Source organism: Lepidochelys olivacea, assembly GCF_965140295.1.
Source record: "Lepidochelys olivacea isolate rLepOli2 genome assembly, chromosome: 11".
NCBI classification, from domain to species: Eukaryota; Metazoa; Chordata; order Testudines; family Cheloniidae; genus Lepidochelys; species Lepidochelys olivacea.
Window position 1 is genome coordinate 32895221 of NC_140421.1, and position 25569 is coordinate 32920789.

At 42.2% G+C, this 25569-nt stretch overlaps 1 protein-coding gene across 22 annotated transcripts in view; it reads right to left on the reverse strand.

Moving 5' to 3' along the window:
• BAZ2B (bromodomain adjacent to zinc finger domain 2B) overlaps window positions 1-25569 on the reverse strand; it is a 277861-nt gene that overhangs the window by 130245 nt on the left and 122047 nt on the right. For all 22 annotated transcript variants that reach the window (XM_084644095.1, XM_084644075.1, XM_084644088.1 and 19 more), the window contains one exon: window positions 20620-20775. In XM_084644095.1, coding sequence (XP_084500221.1) covers window positions 20620-20773 — 154 coding nt within the window. In that variant the 5' untranslated portion in view covers window positions 20774-20775. The remainder of the gene's footprint in view (window positions 1-20619; window positions 20776-25569) is intronic.

Here is a 25569-nt window from a genome sequence, read left to right on the forward strand (position 1 = left end):
TTTTTTATTTCTTCATTTTTAAAGAAAGCAAGACAAGCAGTGAAGGAATGGAGGAAAGCCTCAAGTAGGGAGGCAGGCTGATGTAAAACAGAAGCATAGTATTTTTCCTAGTCAGAAAGTTCCTGTGCAAACTTTGACTAAACCATGCTTAGTTTTTACAGTGCTACAGTTGCAACTGGTACATGCTTTTTCTGAATATGACGGGGGGAGCAATAGGGGTCATCAGTTTACCTGAGTTTTAAAAACACTGCTGAAGATCATGAGCTCAGCAGGTAAAATTAAAGAGTTTATGAGGGTCATAGAAACTACTAGCAATTGAATAAATTATGAATAAAAAGAAAACTAATTGCAATATATCTACATGCACAAACATATTCACATTAAACTCCTTGTACGTCTTGTCAGCACTAAACACTGTGCCAGGAAAATCCATCTCTAAGCATTAGAAAGTTTACAGATAGTATCTGTTGTGCCTTCTGGCTCCACCATAGCAGGCTCCTATTCTTGCTAGAGGGGCCTCCTCCTTCTACTGTTCCAGAAGAATTTTCATTAATGCAACTTCACCTGACACCCTAGGAGAATCTGACTGAATACTATTTTTTCTTATCTGTCATTTTCCTTCAAGCCATTTTCTTCTTTTCTGATTTCTTCAGTTTTCCCACAATCCTCTCTCTCCCTTTCTTTATAATAATTAATAGTTATATAGTAACAAATTTGCATGGGGCTTTTCCAAAAAAGAGAGAATCCCTGCCATTAAAAGATTGCAGTCTAGAAATTAGATACTGCCATTCTTTCTCATGTTGCATAGTTCCTTACTCTGCAAAGAGACCTACTTAGGTACAGACCTCAGCAAAGTGAGAGTAGAGTAGCAGTATCTGGCCCTATATCAGAAAAGTAAAGGAAATGGAGACAAAATAAGAGGAGGAAGGGAAGGGAGAGATGAGAGTTAAAACAACGTTAATGTGAACTGTAATCTATTCATAGATTCTAAGGCCAGAAGAGATCATTGGGATCATCTAGGCTCACTTCTGCATAACACAGACCCTAAAACTTCCCCCAAAGAATTACCAGAGTTTATCTTTTAGAAAAATCATCCAATCTAGATTTAAAAATTAGCAGTGATGGAGAATCCACCAAGAATTTTGGTAATTGTTCCAATGGTTAATTACTTTAACTATTAAACATTTACGCCTTATTTCCAGTCTGAATTTGTCTAAATTCAACTTACAGCTACTGGCAGAGCCGGCTCCAGGCACCAGCTTTCCAAGCAGATGCTTGGGGTGACAGTCCATGTCCCGCAGTGACAATTCGGCGGCAGCTCCACTGCTCTTCCCACTGCGGCGGTTTTTGGGCAGGAGCTCCGCCGCTCTTCCAGGCACAGTGGCAATTCGGCAGCAGCTCCGCTGCTGTTGCAGCAGCAGCAATTTGGCAGCAACTGCTTGGGGTGGCAAAATTGATAGAGCAGCCCCTGGCCACTGGATCATGTTACACCTTTCTCTGCTAGATTGAAGAGCCTATTATTAAGTATTTGTTCCCCATGTAGATACTTATAGACTAACCAAGTCACTCCTCAAGCTCTTCTTTGTTAAAATAAATAGATTGAGATTGAGGATGAACCTGGTAAATCCATTTATTTATTTTAAATTGTGAATAAGGTGGGGAAAGAGGGAAGGAGCAGATAGAGCAGGAGCAGAGATCAGCAGTGGAAGACAAAGTTGAAGTGTTTTGTAAGCAAGACTTCAAAGATCAACAAAGAGATGACTGGAACACTGGAAGTGGGCCAAGGGGCAAGTGCAGCTGCCAGCCCTGAATGCCCTTTTGTCTACTCCCACATATGTATTTGAGCTTTCTTACAGCTGCCTATTATATCTGGAACTTCCTTCCTGAATTTATCCATAAAGCAGCTACCCTCTCCTCCTTCATGACCCACTTCTGCTGTGATGCATACAAGAATTCTGTCATGGTGAGATTAGGCAGTAGCCAGGCTGGCTGGATTTCTCCCTCTCAAAACTTTTCAAATGATTTAGAATCTCAACTTGTACAACAGTCAACCTCCATACCCATGTGATCTTACCTTTTCCCTCCCACCTTTCCCTCCTATTGTCTGTCACACTCACTTGCTGTATCTCACTTCAAATCAGACTCTAAGCTCTCCAGAGCAGACACTGTGCCTTACCTATTTATACAAAGCCTGGCACGAGGTCCCACGAGGATTGGGGCCTTTGGGTGGTACCTCAATATAAATAATATTAGCACTCACAAGCAGGTGGAAAGACATGAAGATGAAAGATGGAAAGTAGAGAAGAGGAACAACAAAGACAAATGTAGTTGGCAGAGCAGAGGATGTGATATGGGGAGCAGAAATAAGTGCTGACATGCAGGCAGAGGCAAAGAGTTGTACAAGGCTTAATACCAAGGAGTTTAAATTTGGAAAATGGCATAGAGCTAAAGAAGAAGTCTGAGGAGGGGAATGAGTGACATGCTTAAAGTGGGCGGTCTGTGCTGGTGGCCTATGATCTGTGGAGCAGGACGGGGAAGAATCTGTTCCTTGCCCAGATATGCATGAGATCTCACCATACTTCTGCTGTTTTGCACACAAGTCCAGTATTGGCTCTTACTGAACTCTCTCTCTTGGCTAATTTTACTCCTTCCTCTGTTTTTTCCCCCCAATGCAATACTGTACCAATGCATGTAAAGGATAACTAAGAATAATGCTTTTGATCATCACATCTTATGACATCACATGCTCTGTACTCAGACATTTGTCTGTACTCGGAATTTTTAAGTTTTGTTTTATTAGCACGACCAAGTGACAAGTGAAACATTATGCCCAATACTGAAAACATTATGTGCACAGTAGTTTTAACAAAGGTGAAGTTAAAACCTTGACAGTGATCCCTTTAAACTGGTGAAAATTGTATTTCCTGGTCACCCATTGAAAAAATGGTTACTTACCTTTCGTAACTGTTGTTCTTTGAGATGTGTTGCTCATGTCCATTCCATGTTAGGTGTGCATGTGCCATGTGCATGGCTAACAGAGATTTTTTCCTTAATGATATCCATAGGGCTGGCTCTGGTGCCCCCTGGAGCCCTGCACTCATATGAGGCACCACCGGCCCAGTGCCCTCTCAGTTCCTTCTTGCCATTGACTCCGACAGTGAGGAAGGAGGACGAGTCATGGAATGCATGTGAGCAACACATCTTGAACAACAGTTACAAAAGGTAGGTAACCGTTTTTAATTCTTCGAGTGCTTGCTCAGTTCAATTCCATGTTAGGTGACTCACAAGCAGTATCCCTGGAGATGGACTCAGAATTCATGGTTGTGCTGCTTGCAACACTGCTCTGATGAAGTTGGCATTGTCCTGGGCCTGCTGGATGATGGTGTAGTGGGATGCAAAGGTCTGAACCGAAGACAAGGTGGCGGCTCTACAGATATCCTGGATCGGTACCTGCGTAAGTAAGGCCACTGATGAAGCTTGCGCTCTAGTGGAAAGGGCCATCACCATGGCCAGAGGTGATACCCCTGCTTGTTCACAGCAGGCAGTTATCCACAAGGAGATTCTCTGAGCGGACACAGGCAGACCTTTCATCCTGCCACCACCGCGATGAAGAGCTGCGTTGACTTATGGAAGAGTCTGGTCCTCTCGATGTAGAAGACTAAGGCCTATCTAACATACAAAGAGTGTAACCGACTGGTCCTCGTTCAGCTTGTGAGGCTTCAGAAAGAAAAGCGGTAGGAAGATGTCCTGATTATTGCGGAACTGTGACACCACCTTAGGTCAGAAGGCTGGGTGGGGCACAGCTGGACCATATACGGGAGTTCAGACATCAACGCTCTAATCTCTGAGACCCTGCGGGCCAAAGTTATATCCACCAGGAAGGAGACCTTCCACGAGCGGAGCATCAGAGAACACGAACCCAGCAGCTCGAAAGGAGGACCAGTGAGCCTTGATAGGACCAGCTTTGGTGCTTGCGATGGAGCAGGTAGTCCACAATGGATCGTAGAGAGAGATTGGCCAAGTAAGTTGCTCTCATGGAAGGCTTCCTGCTACCCAACAGGATGTGTTGGACTTACTCCGCGCAGGCCTGTTCCTCCGCGCAGCCATGCTATGAGATACAGTGACATTAGGTTCAGGTGGAGCAGACAGCCTTGACTATGTGAGAGTAAGTATGATCACAGTGGGAGCTCTGGCATGGTTACCACCGAGAGGTCAAAAAGCGTGCCGAACCAGTGCTGGCATGGCCACACCAGAGCTACCAGGATGAACTTCGCTTTGTCCACCTTGACCTTCAGTAGGATCTTGTGAACCAGAGGTATCGGCAGGAAGGCATACAGCAGTGTTTCCGTCCATGGGAGCAGGAAAGTGGCAGACAGGGAAACTCTGGCTAGTCCATGAAACGAGCAAAACTACTGACATTTCCTGTTCTGTCTGGACATAAATAGATCCACCTGGGGAATCCCTCACTTTCGGAAGATCACGTTGATTAACTCCAGGTGGAGTGACCACTCGTGGCGAGAAGAGAAGGACCTGATGAGGCAGTCTGCCAGTGCATTTTGGGTGTCGGGAAGTCGAAGCCTCAAGATGAATGGCATGCTGTACACAGAAGTCCCACAGTCAAAGAGCCTCTTGACACAGGGCAGAAGAGCGAGCTCCACCTTGCTTGTCAATGTAAAACATTACAGCTGTATAGTCCATCAAAACGTGTACCATTCTGCCCCTTAGATGGGGAAGAATGCCTGGCAAGCCAGGGTATCATCCTGAGCTCCCTGACATTTATATGGAGGGAACGATCCTCCTGAGATCAGAGATCCTGAGTACTCCGGTTGCCAAGGTGGGCTCCCCATCCCCCAATCCGATGCGTCACAGACCAATGTTACCCTTTCAAAACAGCTCATGGTTCTGTCTACCAAGTCAGAAATGACAGGACGTTCGATGGAACTGTGACCACTAAGTCTAAATCATCTCCGCTGGGAGAGAAGACCTATGCCAGTCATGTCTGTAGAAGTCTGAGCCGTAGCCATGCACGTTGAACCACGTAGGTACACAATGCCATGTGACCCAATAACTTGAGGCATAACCAGGCAGTCATGAGTGGGTGAGCTCTGACATGTGCAATGAGATTCAACGTAGCTTGGAATTGGGACTCTGGCACAGGTAGAGTTGAATACTGCTCCTATAAACTCTATTCTGTGAACGGGGGTCAGAATCGTTTTGTTCATTGATAAGCAGGCCTAGTTCCTGACAGGTGACTTGCACCAAAGAAAGGCTGGGCTGCACTTAGGCCTGTGACCTTCCTCTGACAAGCCAGTCGTCAAGATATGGATAGATCTGAACGAGTGCCTCAAGTAAGCAGCCACCACCGCGCCATGCACTTTGTGAAGACCCTCAAAGCAGAAAATAAGCCGAAGGGCAGTGCCATGAATTGATAGTGGCGCTGCCCACCACAAAAATGGAGGACTCTCCTGTGGCCATGGAAGATAGAAATATGGAAGTAGGCATCCTTTAAGTTGAGGGTGGCATACGAGTCTCTTTGATCCAGAGGGGATGATGGAGGCCAGGGAGACCATGCAGAACTTCAACTTCTTGAGATATCTGTTGAAGTGACACAGGTCTAGGATGGGTCTGAGGCCCCCTTTGGCCTTCGGGATTAGGAAGTACCAGGAGTAAGACCCTTTCCCCCTCATATCTTGAGGAACCTCCTCCATGGCCCCCAGACATAGGAGGGATTCCACCTCCTGGATGAGAAGATGCTCGTTAGAAGGGTCCCTGAAGAGGCACAGGGAAGGAGGGAGGAACGCAGGATGAAGACTTCAGGGTGTAGAGCACGCTGTTGGTCCAAGGTGACCCTGGCCCATTCAGGAAGGAAGGGAGAGAGACGGTCCAGAAAGTGTCTCTGTCTTTCTGAGTGCGTACCATAAAGCCCTTACAAATTTTGCACTTCTCTTTAATGTGCGATTCCCCCAGACATTTCAGACAGCTTGTGTGAGGTTCACTGACCAGCATGAGTTTGTGACAAACAGCACACAGTTTGAATCCTGGGGACGAGGGAAAGGCACCGTCCCAGGGACAAAATCCCTGAGGGGACCACTGACTATTCTAACCTGACTACTTACCTAGCTCACTCTACTTAAGGTAACTATATACAACTATATGCAAAAGCTATGAAAGGGAAACCACTAAGAGAACTTTGCAAATTACAAAGAGAGAAGGATATTCCTGCAACCGTTACAGGCAGTAAGAAGGAACTGAGAGGGTACAGGGCCGTTGGCGCCTCATATACCGGAGTATGAGCACAGGACTCCAGATACCACTTAAGAGAAAAATCCCTGGCAGCTGTGCACGTGGGCATGCACACACCTAACACAGTACTTGAAGAAGAATGTTTTTATAATATAATGCACTTAACATAAACAAAGGCATAACATGGGAGAGTTTCAAACAGGCCTTTTGAAAAAACATTACTATGTGGTAACTGAGCCACTCTTTAATGTGCCTAAAAAACAGAAGCTATCAATTTTTAAACATGTATTTTAAAAAATATTTTCAAATTGGAACTGTCCTTCCATTTGTCCTCAAAACAAAGTCCTTTTACAACAAACTGGATTATAATGACATTTTCCTTCCAAAATAATCATTATCTTTCTTTTCTAAGATACATTAATATTCTGATTGTAGATTAATACTTTTTTTTTTCCGTCTCTATTTAAGTTGCTGGCTTACTGTGTGCATGTTTTGCATAATGAAATTTAATACAAAACTGCATTGCCTAAGACTCTTGACTTACATTTTAATAGGCAGAATATATTTGAGCAGAGCTTTTGAAATTCTACTAGCCAGTACACAGATAAATGATTGAAAGCATTGCCCCAAAGGCCAGCATCCATTTCTACAACTCTGGTGTCTTAGTAACAAGGAATGATAACTGCAAATGCCTTTATTAATATTAATGAACTTCATGCTGAAATAGAACAATGCTGTTCAAAAGAATTAAAAAGGGATAAATACTTAACTAATGCCTTAAATATAAAACAACAGTGAACAAAATCCTTCATCTATCAGTCGAAGTACAAAAATGATTAGCTAGACATTTTTGGAAACAAAATTTAAAATACTAGTGATGCCAAGACATTCTATCTTATAGAGAATCCAGGAGACCACTTACTGTGACAGAAGTGCATGTATGTTATTTTCTCTGTTTTTCAAAGTTCTTTAATCTTTACAATGCTATAAAAGCTTGTTGCAACATGTCTTCCAACATTATGGTCTAGCTCTTTCAAATTGTATGCATAATTTCACAGCATTGGTGATTGTGCCTGCAGTGTAACAAGCTGAAAACTGTGGCTAATCAACAGAAAAGGTTGTATTCCCAAGTAAAGGTCACATACTTTAATTAACATTTGTAAAAAACTGAGTGAAACAAACAAGTGAACTGCATCTAAAATGTTTGTAAATTAAACTGAGCCTCAAAGTGCAGCCCAAAAAACTGGCTAAAGTATTAAAATATTTACACACAAAATATTTACATACAAAAACTTGCATATTATTATAATTAAGAATCAAAATTTACACACACTCTCATTATGGAATCACAGAAACAAGACCATGATTAAATTACAAAGATAAATGCCATTTCTAAATCTCCATTTTTAACTCCCTCTTATAATGCAGGGCCGGGGGTATGTGTGTTCTTTTTAGGCTTAAATTCTCAGACAAGATTTTCAAAATTCAGTGCCTAAAGTTAAGCTCCTAAAACCAGATCCTATGCCCAGTGAAGTCAGTGGAAAGACTATCATGTTTCAGCAGATAATTAAGGCCCAAATCCTTATGCATATGCTTAACTTCAAGAGCAATGGGTAGCCAATGGAACTCCTCGTGAATAAAGTTAAGCACATCCATACGCATACATAGCACTGTAGCCTAAGTGGCCAGATTTGTAAGAGTGCTGAGTATACAGCCATTCCCAATGAGATCTATGGGAACTGCTGAGAGCTCAACACTTATAAAAAAAAAATTGACTCATTATTTAAAAATCTGAATATGAATTTAGGAACCTACCTATTGGGTCCTGAAAATCCTGGTGTTTATTTTCTTTAAATGTAGATTTTATTGAAGACATATCTATATATATATCAGACTAAAATTACACATTTCCAAAATACACTCAAACCCATGCAGTCATTTTTATATTTTGCATGTTTAATCTTAGCCTAGAGACTTTATTTTAAAAGTCTGAAGAATATGAGTCAAATATTTTTAAGTTATATGGCTCTCAGATTTTTTGTTATGTTTGCTTTCATGTTACTCAAAAATGACCTTTAAAAGCTAGAACTTGTCATGGACATGGTATATGTTTATTATGATTACTAAATATGTATATTCCTGTAGCACGCTCTACTGGCACTGTAGGCACATAGATTTGAAGACAGTCCCTGTTCCAAAAAATGTACACTTTAAAAGACAAGATTGAAGCCTGAATGAGGTAGGGGCCCCGTGGGGGAAAGAAACAGTATGTGATCATGTAACTGAAGACTATCATACAGCATATGCACAAACAGGCCAAATTAAGATTGCACAAGCAACCTTAATTCTGGCATTTCCTAACTTCTGCACACCTAACTTTTTAATGCATTTTTTTGGATGTACTATGTTAAATATTTTGCATAATGCTACAGGAGAGTGAAGTATGAAGTCTTGTTAGTATCACAGGTGGGAGAAACATTCAGGGCCCCTAACTCACAGCTGTGCTATTATGGGATTACTACCACACACCCACAAACTCCACCTATCTTTATCAAAATTCACTTTTATTGGGAAAAAAGCGTTTTCTATGTTTTTAAAACACCTAAATAGTGTCACACAGAATGAAGATCCTGTAGCCACTCAGCATATAGAACTATTAATAAATTCATGGGAGTCTGTGAAAGGACCGCAGACTGAGGCCCAAATGTTTGGCAAAAGTGAGTTTGACAAAAGCACTGAAGTCAAAGGCAATGGAGTTATACAGTTTACATTTTATTTACTAAATCTGCTATTACTCAACAGTCACTGAAGCTGCTAAAGGATAATTTGGGATTGAGATGGAAGGACATGAAAATAGTTGGTACTTAACTTTACAAATTCTTCATTGCTATAATTTTAGCTATGTAAATTGGAAATCATCTAACTCTTCAATTAAAGCTATCCACTTAGTTTGGGAATCTATGTTCACAATGCTACAGGGCTCACTTTCCCATGATTCAATTTGGGAGAAATCCTGAACTCCAAAAAGATTAATGAATCTGACTTTGGCAGAAGCTCTTGGTTTAAGAAAGAATTATTTACATTGACGTTTTATAAAAAATTAATGAACTTCCTTTATTTAACTCCTCAAAGAGGTCAGACTATTTAACCAGAATTTTTCTGAAGTTTCTTCATTACCGATATCACCAAAATAGTAAGGGAATTGCTCGTCTTTCATTAGCTTTGCTTTGGGCCCAGTCCTGCAACATTTGCAAAAGTATAACCATTGAATTACAGAAAGGTTTATTCATGTGAGTAAGCACTTGCAAAAGTGCTGACATCTCATCAGGGTGCAAAAATTTATTTTCCTTTACAATGTTCTTTATTATTTTTCACCAATGGACGACTAGATAAAAAGGCATCCAACGATCTACTCAGTTGCTTGTTTAGATATTTGTTCAGTGATTAAAAACATAGTAGCAAATAAAACAAACACCATAAATTTTTGCATCACTATTATTTTACTCCCCCTAAATTGCATACATAGGACTGTTGTATTTTTCTCTGTATTTTCTCATGCATGCTTTTTCCATTTGAACTGGGAGAACTCGAAAATAACTTATTTGTAATATAATCTTTTTAGTACTGCATATAGAATTCCCTATGTATTTTAGGGATTTGTATGATACCTGTACTGAAGTTTATATCACAGACTACTTACAAGACTATTGACTACTGAAAAGGAAATAATTACACCGAACTGGAGGAAATGTGAATCTCTCTAATTGTGCCTCTCTAATTATATGCACAGATTAAAGTGTTTTTGACTTCATGCCCTTAAAAACAATAATTGCTTATGCTAAAGAAACCTGAGCAATTTTATTAGACCTGGAAGAACTATATTGGTAAAAGATGTAATATTATAATTAACACAATGGAACTGATGAACCCACAATCATTGGTGCTTTTTTTTTTTTTTTTCAAAAGAAGTTATGTGTATGAATGAGATCTGAGGTTGGAAACTGAAACAAAGGTGACTATTTTATTCCATCTTGTCCACTTAGAATATCTTGCAAATTTAATGTAGGAGTGATTTAATGAAACCATGATACCAACTGTATGTGTATTGTGGCAAAAAATAAAATAATGAATAAAATAAACACAAGCTTTGTTACTTTGGCTCCAGTTTAGAGACAGAGCTAAATATTTTTGGGGAAATTTCTCTAGGACACGGCAACTCTCAAGTAAAAACTTGAGGTGCCCTTCCAAATGTAAACTGTAATATGTTATGCCAATTAGACTAAAGGAAGAATCACCTATAAAGTTTATGGAGGAGAAGAAGGTTACAGCAAATCAAATTCCAGCCTGTTCGGAAGACAACAACATGCCTGTAGGAAAAAATACACCTTTATGAATAGGGGGTAAACAAAAAGTCTGTCCTCAAACCAAACAGAATGAACTATTCATGGTATACTGGAGTTTCTGACACTGTCCACTACCACGATCTGTGAGACAGGAGGATAAAAACTCATGATTAAAAAAAAACAAAACAAAAAAAACAAATTTTTTTTAAATTTAAATCAGATTTTTATTTAAAACCAAACAAGTTTATAAACCCATTTGAAATTGACAACCTATGTTAAGGCCAAAGCTTCTTATAATCTATTAATATCATTTAAATTATATATAAAAAATATTATTAAGCAGTACATGTTTGCTGCCAGGTTTTAATGGAAGTCAAACCACTGAACTGGTGAAAGTTAAAGCCAAAGCACCTTGAACCAAAGTGATAAACCAGCTTTTAACAGCTGATGCAGACAGAATATTTTCTTCCTTTCAGTTTATTCACCTATACCAGTTCAATGACTAGTTCATTCAAAGCTGAGTAACCAGTTGGGAGCTGAAAAGACAGGAAAGCTTGTTTTCCTCTCTCACTTTATGAACAAAAACCAGGTGTGAGACAATTTGCTCTACTAGTTCTAAAATCTTGAAAGGACACAGTTGCCAGAACAATCTGTTCAATTCCCTAACTGTAGCTTATATTTCCTCTGTTCAATAAAATCAGTTTTAAATGCAAAATATATTTTGATAAAACTTTTTTTATTTATCCAGCACATTAAAGGTAGTTTTACTCACTAGAAAAAGTAAATTAAGTTTTTACACATTTTTAATTTATTTGAATTTCCATTCAAATACAGTTTGACAAAAATCACAGATAAAAAAAATAATCTAGTATATAAGAACTGCATTATTCACCACTTCCTATCATAAAAAAAGTAAAAAAAATCTAGACTCTAAATAACTAAACTACATAATTACTTAAATAAATGTAAATAGATATAGTGTGTTTTTGTTAGCAAAAAGAAACACCAATTTAGGCTAAATTTAGTTGCAAATTAACATGTTTTAATGGTTACCAACCAATGTGAAGCAAAAAAAACCAAACAGTTACTAACCTGTTCTGTAACTGTTTTTCTTTGAGACATGAAGCACATGTCCATTACACTTCAGGTATGTGCATGCCCAATGCACAGAAACCAGAAATGTTTTTCCCATAGCAATACCCGTTGGGGTAGCGTATGTGCCCTGTGCACGCTCATGCTGCTAGCCAATGGTATAAAGGGATCAGAGCCGCCCCAAGCCTCCATCAGTTCCTTCGTACTGGATATTAGTAAGTTAGACGGTGATACAGAGGGAAAGAAGGTGGGACATGGAATGGACATATACAACACATCTTGAAGAACAACACTTACACAATTTGTTAGTAACCATTTTTCCTTCTTTGAGTGATTCCACATGTTCATTCCACTCCAGGTAATTCACAAGCTGTTCAGCCAGGAGGTGAGGTTCAGAATCTACTTTAACAGAGACTAACACTGCTCACCTGAATTTGGCATCACCTCTTGACTGTTGAGATATAGTGAATATTTTGTGAAGTTAGGCACCAACAACCAGGTTACTGCTTTGCACATGTCCCCTATAGATACATGACCCAGAAATGTAGATGAAGCCCCATGAGCTCTTGTAGAATAACGTGGGACTGAAAACGACATCAGGATACATATGTGTGACACACTCTATATGATTTTATGAAAGTATGCTGATGAGTGTGAATATAATGTAACTAAAATATGCTTCATGCAAAAGGTCTTTTGTAAGGTATCATTACGAAGCTTATAATCTACTGAGTGTGGTCATCCTATTTGTATAAATGTATCACTCTTGTATCTGAAACTAGAAATATGAAATATAACTCTGAGGGCCTATTGTAATTATGAAAAGTGTAGGCCACTAATGGCGGTTTGGAATCTTGATGGCTTCCACCAACCAGGACAATTGACTGTGGATGGCTCTGTTTGCAGGCAGGCCTTCCTGTGAGTCAGGCTGGGAAGAATGAAGGCTTGGGGGGGTCTTACAGGACGTGATCATGTCACCTGAACTGGAATCCATCTTTAACCTGGTGTTTTTCCATGGAGAAGAAGGGGTGGGAACCCAGAGGGACAAAGGATTCCCGCCTTATGCAAAAGATATACAGGTGGGTGGAACGGACCAAAAAGGAGCCATCATGAGGAATCCCCTAGCTACCACTTGAGCTGGAACAAGGGCTGTACTAGGGGAAAGGATTGTGCCCAGACTAGGAAGGTGCCCAGTCTGTGAAAGAAACTTATTGAAACATCTCTAAGGGTGAGATTAAATTTGTATTCAGTTTTTATTACTGTACTAGACTTAGACTTGCATGATTTATTTTATTTTGCCTGGTAATTCACTTTGTTCTGTCTGTTACTAGTTGGAACCACTTAAATACTACTTTCTGTATTTAATAAAATCACTTTGCATTTATTATTTAACCCAGAGTATATATTAATACCTTGGGGGGGGGAACAGCTGTGCATCTCTCTCTATCAGTGTTATAGAGGGTGAACAATTTATAAGTTTACCCTGTATAATGGGCGGGCAAAACTTTTTGGCCTGATGGCCGCGTCGGGTTTCGAAAATTGTATGGAGGGCCAGATAGAGGAGGGGGGCATGGCCCAGTCCCCACATCCTCCTCTCCCCACTTCTCACCCCCTGACAGCCCCCCCCCAGACTCCTGCGCCATGCAACCCCCGTTTCCTGACGCCCCCCCCAGCACCCTGGCCCCATCCAACCGCCCCTTCTCTCTGTCCCCTGACTGCTCCCAGAACCCCTGCCCCATCCAACCCCACCCTTCCTGACTGCCCCCCGGGACCCCTGCCCCCATTCAACCCCCCTGTTCCCTGCCTTCTGACAGCCCCGACCCCTAACGACCCCCTGCCCACCCCCCCCGAACTCCCCTGCACTCTATCCAACCCGCCCTGCTCCCTACCCCCTTACCGTGCGGCACAGAGCACAGGGTCAGGCGGGCTCTGCAGCTGCACTGCCCCAGGAGCTTGCAGCCCCATTGCACCACCGGGAGCATTGCGACGGCAGTGTAGTGAGCTGAGGCTGCAGGGGAGGGGCCAGGCAGGAGGGTCCCGCAGTCCAGATGTGGCCTGCGGGCCGTAGTTTGCCCACTTCTGCTATATAAGCTTTATATAGGGTAAAACGGATTTATTTGGGGTTTGGACCCCATTGGGAGTTGGGCATCTGAGTGTTAAAGACAGAAACACTTCTGCTTTCAATTGAGCCTTCAGCTGTTAGGGGACGTGGTTCAGACCTGGGTCTGGGTTTGCAGCAGGCTAGCAGGTCTGGTTCAAACCAGGCAGGGTGCTGGAGTCCTAAGCTGACTGGGCAGGAAAGCAGGGGCAGAAGTAGTCTTGGCACAGGAGGTGCCAGCTCCCAGTGGATTTCCGTGATTCCAACCCATCACAATATGATCTCACCTCTGACCCCAAAGAAGAGCCAAGTAACCCAACAGCCAGGGTGGTGCAGTACCATGCAATGCAGGTGGTTGGGATGTGACCCGACCCAGTTAGTACCAGGGAAAGCATGCTTGGTTTACTCTAAGAGGATACCAGATAGCTAGGCCGCAACTCTGTAGAAGTCTTGCTTGCCGTAGTACCGAGGTCTGTTGCACCAAAACTGAAGTGGAGTGGAACACCACTGCTGATGAAGTGGGTACTACAGCTTGTGAAGTAGACTGTGCCAACAGCTACATCCAACACATTTGTAGAATCCAGTACTGAGTCTTTATCCGCTGCATCTGCCTCTGACTTTGTCAGTACCAAGAGAACAGTATAAGCAGAAGTCTGCTGCATAGAAAAAGGAGAAGGTGCAGCCAATAGAATCAATCTCAATGGTCCTGACGTTGGAGCTAAAGTCATCACCTCTGCCTGATGGGTCAAGAAAGCATGAAATACTGGGGAGCGCCGAGCCAGAGTTGGTGCTCCACCTCTGGTATCCACACTCCTGCTTAGGGGTCCCACCGAAAACCTTGGGCTTCTCTACATGGTACTACAGTCCAGACTTTTGGGGTACGATCTGTACAGTGTTCTAATGCACTGCGCTCCAAATGCCCAGTGTAGACCCTGCTGGAGCAAACGCAAAGGTACTTAGTTCCCACTGATGCAGTCCCCTTTAAACAGGGTTAATGCAAACTAGGTAACTTTCAATTTGTGCCAGTAGGGTCTACACTGCCAGAGCACTCTACAAATCACACACTACTAGTCTGGACTGTGGCACAGAGCAGACAAACCCTGAGATCTCCTAGAAGAAAGTGGCCTTCTAGTTCTAGAGGCACATAAGTCATCTGTCTTCATCTCCTTACACAGTACCAGGGAAGGGGGGAAATGGCTCTTTCTCCCTTCTGAAAATCTCTAATGAGAAGACACTGCAATGTTCGGAGGAGTGCTCCCAAATGGAATGGAGCCTCTCCGTGCATGTACCAAGCAACTTGGCTCTGAAAGAGGATGCGAATTTGCTTACATTATGATGTGACAAAGCCTCACCTCCCTATCTTTCTTGGTCTGAGGCTTAAGCCCCCTGCAAAAAAGGGATCCATTCTGAACATGACCCTCAAGTACACACTTAGGCACCGAGAGTGAGGTTTAACAACTAGCATGGATTTCTTACAGCTATCATAGGGCTTTTGAGGCCAGAGACCTAGGCATGTCCTGATATCAAGTGTCCATGCAGTATCGCAGAGAAAAAAGTCTGATGCTCCACCCCAGCTTCCAGAAAACTAAACTAAATGAATGAGTACCACAATAAAGGTAACTATGCAGCTAACTACTAACTGTTTACAAAGTTTAATAAACCTTCTCTAGAGGAGAGAGAGAGAGAGATTGTATAGACAAGCATAGACACTCAGAATTCTGGCCACAGGCAGTGAAAAGAAACTGAGGAAGAGTCAGGGTAGCTCCTTTACCAGTATGAGTGTGAGGAGGGCAAACACATTACCCCGATGGGTATTGCTATGAGAAGACATCTCCAACTTCAGTGCACTGGGCACAAACACACACATCCTGAAGTAGAATGGACATTTGCAATCACTCAAAGAACTTTTCTTCAGGCAAACTACTAAAATGTTCAAATGCAAAACATTATTAAAATAGATTATTTAAATCAAAGTTTCCTGCTTGCTGATTTGAATCATAATAAAAATTGGTGATTTAAATTGCTTTGATTTAAATCAATCCATGGTCTCTGACAAAAAAGAATGGTCTTGTATAAAGAATAAAGTCAACAATCAAAAGAAAAGCTAGTGAAACGTCTACATGCTGACTCAAAAGATATGCAAAGGACTACTGAATTTTCTAATGAAGACAAAATAAACTTAGTCCTGGTCTACACTACGAGTTTAGGTCGAATTTAGTTCACGCTGAGCTGTTCACATTTGGCTGGCAGGGATCTTCCCTGATACTAGTCATGCAGTGGGAGGAGGGGTGAAGTGATCATCCCAGAGAATTGGGGGTGGGGGGTTAGTTGGGTTTGTGCTGCACATTAACCCAAAAACCGCAGCCCCTCCTTTTAAATGGCCAACCCAAGGAGTGCTTGGTATGGGAAAGGAGGATGCTGCTGTTTGAAACCATTCCCACATGTTATGAAGGTTGAAGAAGCCAAAAGACTGTGGCTTACCATAGCTGCCTGCAAGCCGAATTCTGCTGCCCGGCCCTGCGTGTGTGATCTCTCACATCAAACCGGCAGGCCCTCAATATAAGAGGCAAAATGCGACCTTGTACTGAAAGCACATGTGCTATGTAATGTTAACAGCCTGGTTCACCATGGAAGAGTCTACACATTGTTCCCTAAAATGTGTCTTTTTAAATACTACTCTCCCTTTTTTTCCTCCCGCAGCTGAAAATGTTTCAATGCTCCCCCATCATCTCCATCCCAGAGGCTAGTGCAGATAAGAACGCGAAAAAAACGCATTCGCAGTAAAATGCTCTCTGAGCTCATGCAGTCCTCCTGCACTGAAAGAGCTCAGCAGAATGCGTGGAGGCAAACAATGGCAGAGTACAGGAAAGCAGAAAATGAATGTGAGGACAGGAAGGACGAGGAAGATGAGAGGTGGTGGCAGCGCGATGAGAGGAAGCAGGAATGCAATGCTGAGGTTACTGGGGGATCAAACTGATATGCTCCGGCGTCTGGTGGAGCTGCAGGAAAGGCAGCAAGAGCAGACCCCTGCTGAAGCCCTTGTGTAACTGCCCATCCTCCTCTCCAAGTTCCATAGCCTCCTCACCTAGATGCCCAAGAATGCGGGGGGGCTCTCCGGGCACCCAATCACTCCACCCCAGAGGACTGCCCAAGCAACAGAAGGCTGGCATTCAATAAGTTTTGAAGTGCAGTGTGGCCTTGTCCTTCCCTCCTCCCCTCCCCCTCCACCCTTCCCAGGCTACCTTGGCAGTTATCCCCCTATTTGTGTGATGAATTAATAGAGAATGCATGATTTTCAAACAATGACTTTATTGTCTCTGCAAGCGGTGATCGAAGGGGGGAGGGCAGTTGGCTTACAGGGAAGTAGACTGAACCAAGGGGGTGGGTTTTCATCAAGGGGAAACAAACAGAACTGTCACACGGTAGCCTGGCCATTCATGAAACTTGTTTTCTAAGCTTCTCTGATGCGCAGCGCACCCTGCTGTGCTGTTCTAATCACCCAGGTGTCTGGCTGCACGTAATCAGCGGCCAGGTGATTTGCCTCAACCTCCCACCCCGCCATAAATGTCTCCCCCTTACTCTCACAGATATTGTGGAGCACACAGCAAGCAGCAATAACAATGTGAATATTGGTTTCGCTGAGGTCTAACCAAGTCAGTAAACTGCATCAGCATGCTTTTAAACATCCAAATGCACATTCTACCATCATTCTGCACTTGCTGAGCCTATAGCTGAATAGCTCCTTACTACTGTCCAGGGTGCCTGTGTATGGCTTTGGCCATGGCATTAAGGGGTAGGCTGGGTCCCCAAGGATAACTATAGGCATTTCAACATCCTCAACAGTTATTTTCTGGTCTGGGAAGTAAGTCCCTTCTTGCAGCTGTTCATACAGACCAGCGTTCCTGAAGAGGCGAGTGTCATGTACCTTTCCCGGCCATCCCACGTTGATCTCGGTGAAACGTCCCTTGTGATCCACCAGTGCTTGCAGCACCATTGAAAAGGATCCCTTGCGGTTTACGCACTGGCTGCCAAGGTGGTTCGGTCCCAAGATAGGGATATGCATTCCATCTGTCGCCCCACCACAGTTAGGGAATCCCATTGCAGCAAAGCCATCCACTATGACCTGCACATTTCCCAGAGTCACTACCCTTGAGAGCAGCAGCTCAGTGATTGCATTGGCTATCTGGATCACAGCAGCCCCCACAGTAGATTTGCCCACTCCAAATTGATTCCCGACTGACCGGTAGCTGTCTGGCATTGCAAGCTTCCACAGGGCTATTGCCGCTCGCTTGTGAACTGTGAGGGCTGCTCTCATCTTAGTATTCTTGCACTTCAGGGCAGGGGAAAGCAAGTCACAAAGTTCCATGAAAGTGCCCTTATACATGTGAAAGTTTTGCAGCCACTGGGAATCATCCCATACCTACAAGACTATGCGGTCCCACCAGTCTGTGCTTGATTGCTGGGCCCAGAATCGGCTTTCCACAGCATAAGCCTGCCCCATTGCCACCAGGCTGTCCAAATTGCCGGGGCCCGTACTTTGAGAGATGTCTGTGTCCATGTCCTCATCACTCTCGTCACCGCGCTGCCATCACCTCCTCGCCTGCTTTTGCAGGTTCTGGTTCTGCACATACTGCAGGATAATGCATGAGGTGTTTACAATGCTCATAACTGCTGCGGTGATCTGAGCAGGCTCCATGCTTGCTGTGGTATGACATCTGCAGGATAGCAGAGTTGCACGGAAGTGGTGGCTGATGATGGATGCCACAAGAATAGATATTTATAGAGAACATGAGAGGACCTGCGAGATGGATTCATGAGAGCAGAGTTGCAGCGGAAATGGTGGAGGATGACGGTTAGCACAGCGCACATTTCCCAAGGAAGAACACACGTACCCGGGAGCCCATGACAGACAACATGGAGAAATTCACTATTGAGACAATAGCAGCAGAGCAGAGTTGCACCGGAAGCAGTGGATGACGACGGTTAGCAGTCCTACTGCACTGTCTGCTGAAAGCAGTATGGCGTCCGCACGGAAAAAAGGTGCAAAACGTTTGTCTGCTGTTGCTTTCATGGAGGGAGGGGCGACGGACGACATGTATCCAAAACCACCCGTGACAATGTTTTTGCCCCATCAGGCATTGGGAGCTTAACCCAGAATTCCAATGGGCGGCAAAGACTGTGGGAACTGTGGGATAGCTACCCACAGTGCACCGCTCTGTAAGTCGATGCTAGCCACGGTAGTGAGGACGCACTCCGCGGGGACATACGCAATTGACTGTATAAAATAGATTTCTAAAAATCGAAGTCTATAATATCGACCTAATTTCATAGTGTAGACATACCCTTAGATATTTTACTATCCTAAACATAACTACCAACTTTATTCTCTCTTTAAAAAGATCTTTATTGTATTTATTAATTTGTGTGCAAATTACCAAAATACTTCTAAAAATATACTATACTACAGGAGACACACAGGGACAACATAAATAGGGCAAGGAGAGTAAAAAACTCTGGTAAATCCTCAATGTGACCTAAGAGATTTTAGTCACATGTAAATTAACTCCTACTGTATATTAGGAAACCACCATATAACCAGAACCTTACAATGCAAATGGCAGTGGCCAATGAGGATGGACACACACACCTGTATTTTTTGGAACAGTGTGGAAAAAGAAGAGACCCTCATCAGCTTAGCTGGTCCACTTAAAGTAAGAAGCTCCTCTAGTGGCTTCTTTTCAAGCAATTACAAAGAAATGTTCTTCAGATACTGCCTCAGACATAGTAGACTATTTTGTTTTTTATCTTCTCCAGAGCAAAGCTGAGAGTGAGTGGTACCAGGCTGGGACAGAAACAACACACTGGTTTTAAGTGATCAGGGCAGGAGCATTCTTCAGTTTGATGGAATAGGCTTCAGCCAATTCCACAAGAAGGAACTACATTTACTTTAGACTATGGTGAGCTACTTGCATTATAAGGTCCTATCTACAGACCTTTTCATTTGCTGTGCTGTATTAGGACCTTCAACATTAATAAAACTAACAGACAGTATATTTACATGAACTTTTCCCTAGAAAGAAGGGACAAAGCATTGCAAGTTTCTATTATACAGGTGACTGACATCTTCATATTCTAGATCGTCCCTGAGTAGGGAGAGCCTGAAGTGCTGGTTTATTCATGAGTTGTTGTTCCAGAGATACAGAGACTTGCACTCCTATAGTAATTGAGACGTCCAGTTGAGAACTCCCCCATATGGCTTTCCCAGATGAGTTTGGATGGTCAGAATACAGTAATTTCAGGCTGTAATGTTTGGAATTCCAAAAATTTGACCAGGAGGTCCATTAGAGAAAGCCATTCTCCTACAAACCTCTTCAAAAACCACATCAGAGAACACACAATTAGGGTAGTGACTGGGCTTAACTCTGACTAAGAGACATACATTCAGGAACCTGAACTTTAGTTTTATCAGGTCTATTCCTAAAATTTCTATCCTTATGTACAATATATGTACACTTGTGATCTGCTGCACTGATTTTTCGTGTTGATTTTCTCTGCAATGCTAGTGAGGTTGCTTTATAAATTAAACAGTCTTTCAGAGTTAGCAAAACATCATTTTCAATCTTTTGGAGGTAATGGTTTCTATTGTATAATTAAAACATAGAAACAACTTCAGCCTGATATGCAGTTTACTCTGTAGCTTTGATTTTCATTTGATGTACCAGTTTTATCTTATTACACTTAATCCTGTACTACATGCAGCATTCTGAAATTGCCTAAAATATGCTACATACATGCAAATCATACTACAAATTAATAAAGTAAAAATTAATTAAGAATATTTACCACATGTGTTGATTGTGGAGCTAAGTGATGCAGCTCCAGTGGAAAGGCCACCTTTTGAAACTGCTGACGCTACAGAAGGTGTAGAAGATGCAGGAGAGGAAGTAGCTGTAGTAGAGGAGGCTGATGATGATGTTAGTCGCTCTCCTGACTCCATATCTGTAAGAAAACAGAACATAAAGAATAAATATTTTTCTACCCATTAAGGAAATGAATGGTAGGTGAATTGTACTAAAATACAAATATACATAGAATTACACCTAAGATGTTTAAAGACGGTTAGCGAAGGAATAAATTAAAAGAACAAAATTTATAATCCATCAAAAAGCTAAATAAAAAAACTCAGGAAATTATCTTCTGCAAAGATTAAAAGGACAATGATAATTTTAGATAATTCTGTTATACAATGAGAGTGATTTATTTAAATTCTGCTTTTTCTGGGTCTTATTTTATTTAATGACTTTCTTCTGTATTTGTAACTGCACAGGCATTAGCTGTTCTAAGTACATTTTAAGAACAAGTTATTGAAGTGAATATAATTTGTACACTGTAAAATGTTTAATATTAAAGAAAACAGTTTACTAAAATGAGAACTGTAGCTGCTTTAAATAAGCTATTTCCTTTCCACATAAGATCCTTATCCAGCATCTTCCCTGCTAGCTAGAGCAGATGAAATACACTATATATGTGCACTAAATGGTCTGGCACCTACTTATCCAAAGGACAGCTTCTTTTCCTGTGCCATACTGGGGGCATGGATCAGCATTCACGTCACACTCCCTGTCAGTACCCAGCCCATGCCAGGGAAGCTAATGATCCAACCGGTGGACAAAATTCGGTGATGAATTCTGGTTACATGCCACCGGAGGCATGCTGCACATATGCAAAGATGACGACTGCCACATTTGCAATCAGCTGAAGCACGCCAATTCAGTGAGAGAGAGTTGGGTCAGCCAGCAGTGTGTTCTCTAGGACAGCCCCTAGCATTGGAACTTGCTCCCTCCTTGATTTGAAACCATGTCCAGGGCATGCTGCAAGGACCATCTGTTCTCCCAAGAGGTAAGAGATTGTGAAGGTTCTGGTGGGAAACTAACTGTAAAGATCTTATAATGTTTCTTGTGCTCAATGTTTATGTATTGTATACAGCACTTTAAATGCGTTGTAGAGAGTCTATAGCAAAGGGTAAGGGCCTTTTTAAATTAGGGTACAGATGAAAATAAATAAATGTATTATCAAAAATAATTAATACCAACAAAATATTGAAACCTGTTGGAAAATTGCGATTTCTCAAATATATTTATAACAGTTACATCCAGACAAATGAAAGAATAATCATAATGACAAACACATGGAAAACTGAACCAAATAGCCATTTGAGCCAGTCTGTCAAGTCTGCAGGAAATTCAGGATAGGGTAGAAGTGGGGATCACAGTGTCTCTTCCCCAAACCCCATAATGTTGATCTATTATTACAACTAGACGGAGACCCCAGAGTCCGTTCCAATAGTTCTGGGGCCTCCCATATATCTGCATTAAGAATGTTGATACCTTTTAGTTTTAAAAGCAGTTTGACATATCGCTTTGTACAACAACCCCATCATCATGGAATCCCCTTCGGCCTCAGAGTTGGTAGCCTGGTTCAACCAGCCCTGGGCTGGGCTGACAACTGGATGGGGATCCCAGGTCTCTGAGTACAAGCCATCCGACCTCAACAACAGCTGAGACACACACTCTCACCTTTAAGTTTTTTAGAACAAGGACTTCCTCTACTGTGCATATTGTATAGGGCAGACACACTGTCAGTTCCAAACAACCAATTAAGTAAACAGTAATAATTTCTTAACTGCAAAAGGGCAGTTACTCCTGATCTGGTGGTAGAGTAACTGATGAATTCCCAAATGGTTATTTGGAAGGCCAGCATACAGAGCACCTACACTTGGACCTCAACTCACTCCCCCTCTTCCACAAATACACAATTTCTTGTGCTATTCGGGCAGTAGAAGGCAAGGATTAAGGATAAAAACAGGTGAGTAAGGCCTGGTCTACACTGGGGGTGGGGGGGAGAGGAATCGATCTAAGTTATTTAACTTCAGCTATGTGAATAATGTAGCTGAAGTCAACGTACTTAGATCTATTTACTGAGGTGTCTTCAGTGCGGTAGGTCGACTGCTGACGTTCCCCCATCAACTCCGCCTACGCTTCTCACTCCAGTGGAGCCAATGGGACAGTGCTTCACGGTCGATTTATCGTGTCTTCACTAGACGCGATAAATCGACCCCTCTGGATCGATCGCTCCGGAGGTTAGTGTAGACATGCCCTAAGTGACCTACTACCAGCTATGGAGTGTTCACTGCTGAACACTGTGCTACAAAGAATACACAGAACCCAGACAATACACAGACAGTAAGTCCTGATTTGGACCAGAACTATGGATCTTAGACTAGTTGGGTTTAATTTTAAAAGCTAACTATATTTAACACATTGTTTAATCACAAACTGTCAGTGTAAATAACTGAAGTTTAACTATAAGTATAGCTGTGTCCAAGTCTAGATTATACTTTTTCAAAGTTCACAGAATTCTTTCTATTCTTTCTTGACTTTTTTGAATAAAGATAAATGATTCAGTGCTGTTTTTCATAAAAAAAATAAAGCACAACACTTGCAGCCCAGCATTCATAAGTAAATGTTATATTAACAAGCTCACGTGTGCACCAGTGCAGAACGTTCAAAGACGAGTGCTAAAGAAGCCTGCTTGAGTTCCTAATGGCTTAAATACACACAAAGAGGCAAAAGCTGCTTAATCCAAAAGGAAAGGAAGATGGACTTCTGTGTAACCAGAATTCTCCAAATATAGGTCTCTATAAGAGTTATGTGCTATGCAACTCAATCAGCAGTTCTTAAGGCAGTTTCATCATTAGTGGGCTCATACACACTGACTTATGAATGTGAGGTCCCAGAGTTATAAAAACGCCTTCCCTCCCTGACCCTGCTGAGTTCTCTGTTTCTTGTAAACAGAGAATACTACAAAGAAGCAGGGGAAAAGGGAGGCTCAACATGGATCTGTATATACAACGTACTTGATATATACTAGTACCAGATAAGTAATCCACATTTCTCCTTCGTGAAATTGCCTCTGAACACAAGATGCAGCCTTACAACGTTGTTAATTTCAGTGGGAGTAGTGTGGCTAAACCCTGTAGTTGGCTTTGAAAACCTCCCCAAAAGTCTTTCTGTTGTTAAAACTTCTCACTGCTTAATAGGCCATCTGGATAATCTCTAGGCAAAGAGAGTTCAATGTTTAGAGTTTCTCTCAAGGCTACAAACAAATGGGATGACCTCAGAAACCGTTTGGTCCTTTCTAAGTAATACAAGGGTCCACTAGCAGAGAATTTAGGCTATCTAGGCTCTTCATGCATGCTACCAGGCATTGAGGAAAACACAAACAAAACAGAATTTGATTTCATTGAAACTTGGATATCACCTTAGGCAGAAATTCTAGATGGGGATGCAGCACCATCTTATCTTTGCAATCACTTCTTAAGAAGAGTACACCATTAAACTCGTACACTTTTTAGGCACACCTGATAGCTTCTAAAAGGAAACTTTAATGAACAAAGTATAATGGCCAATACCCCCAATGGTTCAAAGGAAACAGGGCGGGAACCTAGAAAAAACCAAGTTAATCTCCTGAGAACTATCATGCTGATAAATGTGAAGGGAAGGAGTTACAGGTGTAAAATAGCTGGCAAAAATACTTCAGATCCCGAGGGGTAAAAATTGCACTCTTTTAAACTACACTAATAATGATAAATCTGTAACCTCTTGTATACAAATTAAACCAAGACCTTCAAAACCAAGATGATATCATTAACTACAGTATTACCTATTTTTTGCTGAGTCAACCTGATATAAGAGTGACCTTCCTTACTGCCTTCCCTGAGTGTTGTACCTCCTACAAGTCATCCCAATAGTTCTACCTATAAAGAACAAAAAGGAATTACACAGAATATGTAGCAATTTTATAGGGCATGGAAATAGAATTTATGGATCCATGGTTTGTTGATGGAAAACAAAACAAGACATTAACCTCCCCAAATGGAAATTCTGTAACTGGGAAACTAAATTTAATATAGCTGGAACAAGTTTCATTTTATAGAAACTCAAAACAGCCACACAGCCAACCACTGAACCAGCTTATTGGTTTTATTCTTTACAACCTAATTTATTACAAAGAAACTTTGCTCCTTCAGGAGATCAGACAACATTGAAGCTGCAAATATAGAAACATGCTATCAGATCGCTCAATGTAGTGCCAAAATTCTCAATTACCTCTTGGCTACTTAGGCTACAAAAACTTTTCCTACAGGACAGGAGCAAGCTAACTTTACAGGATGCACGAGGTGAAAATACCAGATAACTCCTGACCTTAGACATTTCACCACGGCATGACATGATTAAAGTAAGGCGCTCAGATTTTAAATTCAGTCTATCTTCTTAGGATTTCTAATAATTAGACATTTCCTACACAGTTACTAAAGGAGACACTCCACAACTGAGAAAAAAGTGTCCAGTTTTCAACTGGAACACCTGGTTGAAAAAGTACCCTGACGGCTCCGGTCAGCAATGCTGTCTGGGTTGTTAAAAGTCCGGTTGGTGGCGCAGTGGCTGGCAGGTTCCATGCCTGGCTCCGGGGAAGCAGCCGGCTCGTCTGGCTCCTCGGCAGAGGGGCAGCCGGAGGCTTCGCACACTGCCCCTGCCCATAGGCTCTGCCCCGAGCACCAGCTTCACAGCTCCCATTGGCCAGGAACAACAGCAAATGGGAACTGAGAAGGCGGCGCCTGCAGGTGGGAGCAGCACACAGAGTCCCCTGGCTGTGCCTCCGCTTAGGAGCTGGAGAACCATGTCACTGCTTCCCAGGAGCTCCCTGAAGTCAGTGCTGCCCAGAGCCCACAAC